Here is a 6648-nt window from a genome sequence, read left to right as displayed (position 1 = left end):
AAAAGCAGATACTTATTAAAAACTCAATACCACACTGCTAGGCAGCTTCCAAGCAGAATTTCGATAGAATCGTTACTTCCACAGTATTTTTGGGCAGAATGCATCATGAAAGATGTTACAATATGGTATAGATAACAACAGTGAATCACAGTTAACAGTACCAAAGTTTCAACAATCGAACTCAATAAGAGGAGTGGGAAGCAAATCTAATCTACAGCTACATATATATTATATAATTTACTAACTCACCTTTTTGCTAGCGAATATTGGCCTGTATTTTGGTTTCGGAGCATTTTCAGCATTATTGTCATTGGTGTCATCGGATGCAGACACGTTTGATGCACATGAGGGAGTTGATAATTTTGGTTTTTGGACCAAAGTGAAACTTTCCAGTACGCGTTCATTTTTGGGTTCTGCTTGCAACTTTAAATTGAACTGAGTGAATCTATCCACAGGAATGGAGAGCAATTGTGATTGTTCTCCCATCTAAAAAAGAGAATTTATAATAAAGGTTTCAGTGGAAAATATGAAAAAACAATACTCAGATACTTTACATTCGACAACACCACAAACGTAATTTGTGTTTTATAACAGATATGATAGAATAAAAATAGCACTTTGATAAATGAATATTATATGAGAAGCGACATGACAACTAGTTTAATAATCTGAGGCCAATAGTGTAATTCAAGCATGCATTATGTAACATTTTTTAATAGGGGTAAAAATAGGGTTAAATAGGGGTATGTATTTTTTTTAATAGGGGTTCTCAGTTTTGAGCTTTGATCGTGAAAAATTCACTTATAAATGTGTTGAGTCAATGAACTATAAGGTGGATGTTACGGTTAGTTTAAAGATAGTAACATAACTTATACATTATATTTTAAAATATTGTTGGTGATTTTTCAACAGTGGCACCTGCTAAATATTATTTCCGTTTATTTATTCAAATAAATAAGCAAACAAGCAAATACATCTCGAATATGCAATTACAATATTGTTTTCTAATTTATAGTAAGAGTTCCCTATAGACTACCCTGTGTGTGGACATTTGATATCTATATAATAAGAGAGAGTAGGGTTGTTTGTTCACATGAAAACATGTCAACTATTGGATTGCATACCGAAAAAAACGGAATGATTTAGAACTCTAAATTTTTCACATAGTTTCTAAAAATATCAATCTCGTGCACCTCAAAGCCCAAATTTCAATTTCCCTTCTAGATTTTTCAGAATTAATGTTCAAATTTCATTCATGGGACATAGTTGAAATGTACATACCATAATTATGTTAATATAGAACTATAATCTAGAGAGACTACCTCTTCGAAAAAGATGTTTAAATTGGTAACTACATGATAACCAGTCCAATTTTGTCAGGTTGGCATCAAGTTGAGGAAGGTTTCTAAACAAGATTTGTGTTCTGTCACTTATTAAGTTAGAACAAAGTTGAAGAACTTATCTATACTATAATAAAGAAAGAACTGCCTTATACACTAATAGGGATAGGAAAATTATGTTTGACGCATCATCATGTCTAAACTACTGAACTGAAATTAACTTGAATTTTGCATATAGATTCTTAATTAACCGAGTATGGTTATAGGCCTACTTCAAGCTCTTCAAGATTTCAGTAGGTCAAGTTTTCATTTTTTCAAGTTTTAAAATAGACCCTTGCGGAGCACGATTACCTGCTAGTATAATATAATAAAATAGTACATAATTACATAACAATTGAGCTTTATAATAACGATATAGAGGATCAATCAATACATTACATAAATAACATAAAACATTAGGAAACCTTCAGGAAGTCTTCAAGATTGAAAAAGGCAGCTCAGATGTCGAAATATCTCGTAATTATGTAGGTTTCTAAATGCTTTCTACTATTATGTATGCATTGATCCTCTATATTGTTATTATAATAAAACAGTAATATATAATGTAAATAATAGATTGAATTCTTATGTCTTTTGCTGGTGGGGAGTCCCTTGCGGGAAGGTCCTACCTCACCTACAATAAAGTAAACAATGTATAATGAGGAACATGACGAATGAATATATCATATACATTGCAGCAGCAAACAATTTGTAAGAAGCACGCTATAATGAGATATTCGTTTCCTCTTAAAAGTGCAAAAACTAATAATGAAGATCATCAAGCAGAGGCCACCTCGTTATCCGTCAGACCAGCTCTACAATGAGTTTGGTGTGATGGACATAAGACAGCTCTACTCCTTGGAAATAATTTGCAGACTACACAAAACCCCAGAAAGCTTTCAACAAAGGAACCACAGTCATAACACAAGAAACATAAACATTCTTATTAGGAACGTGGCTAGGAAGGCAATATATCAACGACACTTCAACCACCTAGCACCAAAACTCCACAATCTACTTCCTGCATAAATCAAGTCAATAGAAAATCCAAGAAGATTCAAAACTGCTGCTAAGAACTGGATTATTTCAACTGGAAGACATCATATAGAAAACATAATCTCAAACAATATGTGAACTCACTTACCCAACGAATTTGCAGTTTGCACCCCCACCCAGAATCTATTACTACTACTAACACCTACTCTAGTACATGGGTTTCCCATAGTTGAGTAGGTTAATTTCCAATAGAATTAAATTCTATATTTTTTCATAAGCCTATTGAATTGTAGATATTTTGTACTTTTATGTTTTAATTGCTTGATTGTTATTTTTTTAAAGGAAATAATTTATATATTATTATTATTATCTGTTCAAGTGCAAACAACTTACAATAGCGTCGTTGACGAGCTTGTGAACGGCGACGCCGACTGAGGCCTGCGTGCCGAAGGGATGTCCGCGATGACCGGCAGCCGCCTCATCAGGTCGCCGAGGAAGTCGCTGAGCACCGCCGACTCATTCCGCACCCGCAGCAGAGTGGGCGGGTGCGACTGTAAGCAGGCCAGCGGGTATGTCATAACAGGCAGCCGCGCACTGAACCTAACCGTCATGTACGTCACCACACCGTACTGGTCGACGGGCAGTCTGTAGCCATGCTGCCAAATTAAACATCAATTAACAATAATAATAATTGTTTTTACTCCCATCAACTCAAGTTATTATGTATTATGCTGGCCACTAACGGTAGGACATACATGCGAATGTAACATCAATATGCAATATACTTGAAAATAGCACGTTATAATGAGATACTATTCTGAGTTTACTTTTCAAGTAGCAAAGAAACATGTGAACTTGCATGTTTATGATGCACAATCACACAGTTCATCATGCATATTTCGTAATCAATGGGCCCGTTCTGTGTACATAGAATGTGATAAATTGTCCGATTCACAATTTACCAGGTAAAAAGTTCCGCGTTTCATGGGAAGAATTTTGACAGATTCTGTACCAAAAACCAGTTCCAGTGCCAAGTTCCTGCCCCACAGTCGAAGCATGGTAAATTGTTCCAACGAGGTACAGTTCTAAATATCCGAGCTCTCATTGGTCGATTGAATTTTGTAGTCTGCTTGCTTCTCTGCGGCTGCGCATGCGCTGATAGCTTGTTACCATAGCATAGCCATAGAATACATAACCAACAAAATTATGTTTGATAACCATTCGTTAAATTATTGTTTCTCTATAGAAAATTTGAGAGTAATGGAATGAAAGAAATGTACACTTTTCTAGACGGTAATTTTGTAAAACAGCCTTTCTTCATTCACGCAGCTAGTGAACAACTCATTTTGGTGTAAATCAAATTTATAAAAAAGCTTGAACCAACGATTTTGAAATGGCGTTCCATGGGAACATTTTGCACTAGTCACCTGATGGAACAATTTACGATTGGAACTGGAACAATTTACTTTACACAGAACGTACACAGTGAGAGACTTTGAACAAAAAATGGATTTGAATTTAGTTTTACTAATATAATACTAATTCATTGGTATTTGATTAAATGCAATATCTCAGTAATTTCCATCTGTAAAAAACAACTGTTTGACAGTAGCTTCTAAGGCTGGCTACTAACGGCAGAACATTCATGATACACAATGTGCCGGAGACATGAATATTAACACCATTCAAATTCGTCCACATCATCAATTGAATGACTACTGCGATCTTCTAAGCGAGCATGGGCTCAGACTCTGCATTAAACAAGCAACCAGAACTACAACAGAAACTGCTTCTTGCATAGATCACATTGCTACCAACTCTAGAGATAATCTTTTTCCAATCATTTATGAATCAACAATAACTGACCACTTCACCACAATTCTAGGAGTGCAACATATTTCGAGAAATAGTGCAAATGAAACTGGAACACATGAAATAAACGAGAAAATAGACATTAATAGCTTGAAGAATGAACTACTGAATGAGGAGGATTCATGTTTTAGAAGATAATAATCAGATACATCTTATGACACCTTCTTATACTCTGAGACAACATATACAAAATAATATCAAGCAGCTCGGCGGCAGAAGAAGTACAAACCATCAAACCATGGATCACCAGAGGTATAGTAGCAGCAATAAGAACCAGAAATCTACTCAACAAAAGAAGAAAGGAAGACCCAAACAACATTAACTTAACCAACTTCTATCGTCGGTATAGGAATACACTCACAGCTTTAATTCATGAAACAAAGGACCAATACTATAGAGAGAAATTGTATGAAGCTGGAAAGGATAATAAAAAAATGTGGAAAGTAATCAAAGATGCTACTGACTCTAAATCAAAAACAAAAATGAAATTGAATGCTATTAAAATAGATGATAGGATTTTCAATCTAAAGGAAAATCCAGAAACTGTGCTCAACCACATGAATACTTTTTCACAAATGTAGGTGAAGAAATGGCGGAGACAATAATAGATTCCTTAAGAAAACCACTAGACCAAATCATATCCAATATAAACTGTTACAAGAACTCTACACTCCATCTACTTTCACCCAGTAACTGAAGATGAGCTATTAGTAGTGAAGCTATTGTAGTTTGCGAAATGACAGTGCTCCAGGACTTGATGGAATCAATAATAGAACATTGAAGTCGATAAAAAAGTAATTGTAAAACCATTAATTCACATATTTAATTTAAGTCTGTCAAAAGGAATTTTTCCAAAAGCTATGAAAGAGACATGTGTTAGACCATTACATAAAGGAGGCGACAAAACAAATGCCACCAATACAGGCCTATTTCACTTATAAGCAATATTTCTAAGATTTTGGAAAAACTGGTAAAGAAACGTCTTGTGAATTACATGGAAAAAAACACACGTACTATCTAGGAATCAATTTGGTTTTCGTGAGGGGAGGAGTACAGAAGATGCGGTATTAGAATTGTCAAATTTTGTCACAGATAAGCTAGAAAATAACAAAAAATGCAGCAGCGTCCTGGACCTAGCAAAAGCTTTTGACACTGTTAATCACAGTTTGCTGCTGAAGAAATTAGAAGCCATGGGAATTAGAGGAGCTCCTCTAGCATGGTTTAGATCATACCTCTGTGACCGGCGTCAAAAAGTCAAAGTTGAAGAACATCTCAGTTCAGAGGAAACGAAGAAGTTTGGGATTCCCCAAGGAACAGTTCTTGGGCCAATTCTGTATTTGGCATATGCAAATGAGCTATGTTCAATTAAGATAAGAGGAAGAGTAATAGCTTTTGCTGATGATACGTGTATACTATTTGAAGGAAACACCTGGGAGGAAGTTTTAATCTGGCACAGGAAGAATTGATCAAAGTCGATAAATGGTTAAGAGAAAATTTGCTTACAGTAAATGCAACAAAATTTTTAGCCTTTTTTCTGACAGAACGGACGAGACCACCGGATTCTTCAATAATCCTGCATCACTGTGGAAGCACCAACAACCCGTGTGATTGCCCTTCAATTCAACAAGTCAATGAAATAATATATTTAGGAACAATAGTGGACAACAAATTCAAATGGGACAAGCACATTAATCTATCAATTACCCGGATCAGGAAGCTTCTCTACAAATTCTATCAACTCCGTAAAATCCTCAACTATGAGACATTAAAAACTGTTTATTTTTCTTTAGTGCAATCAATTTTAAGATACGTCATAATTATCTGGGGAGCTACGAATTTTACACATGTTGAACCTCTCTATAAACTTCAAAAACGAATACTAAAAATAATAGGCTTCAAGGAGAATCAATTCCCCACGAACATTCTTTTCAAGGACAGTAAAGTACTGAGTGTAAGACAACTCTACATCCAGGCTATCATCACGCGAATGAGGAGAAACAACGAACACATAAGACTGGCAGATCATAACCATCAAACAAGGCAGAGAAACACGTATTCAATAGTACCAAGGATGAACACTACATTTGGGCAAAGAAACTACACATATTTGGGACCAAAAATTTATAATTCAATACCAAGTTACATTAGGGAAGAATTCAATAGACACAGGTTCAAGAAAAGTTTATTTCCTGGTTGGTTGATATTGGAGTGGAAAATTGTGAAAATTTAGTTAGACTGTAAATATTGAAACTATTTATTCTTCATTCCACTCTTTACTGTTTTCATTTTTCTAAAAATAACCTTTCTTATTATTATCCTTAATAGAACATTAATATTTATTTACTAATTCCATAATTTTGTTTGTTTGTATTATACATTTTTACTAATTTATTATAAAAAA

The 6648-nt window shown here is 34.7% G+C and overlaps 1 protein-coding gene across 1 annotated transcript; it reads right to left on the bottom strand.

Annotated features, from left to right (window-relative positions):
- Window positions 1–321: 321 nt before the first annotated feature.
- LOC120349411 lies at window positions 322–3031 on the bottom strand (the record flags this gene model as incomplete). The annotated part of the gene is made up of 2 exons (XM_039419389.1): window positions 322–486; window positions 2769–3031. Coding segments are annotated over 2 exons (324 nt in total), but the record flags the coding sequence as incomplete, so codon positions are not given.
- Between the last annotated feature and the right edge of the window lie 3617 nt (window positions 3032–6648).

The sequence above is a fragment of the Nilaparvata lugens genome, unplaced genomic scaffold (genome assembly GCF_014356525.2).
Source record: "Nilaparvata lugens isolate BPH unplaced genomic scaffold, ASM1435652v1 scaffold9954, whole genome shotgun sequence".
NCBI classification, from domain to species: domain Eukaryota; kingdom Metazoa; phylum Arthropoda; class Insecta; order Hemiptera; family Delphacidae; genus Nilaparvata; species Nilaparvata lugens.
Note: the sequence above shows the minus strand (reverse complement) of the source record. Positions and strands in the feature narration are given on the sequence as shown.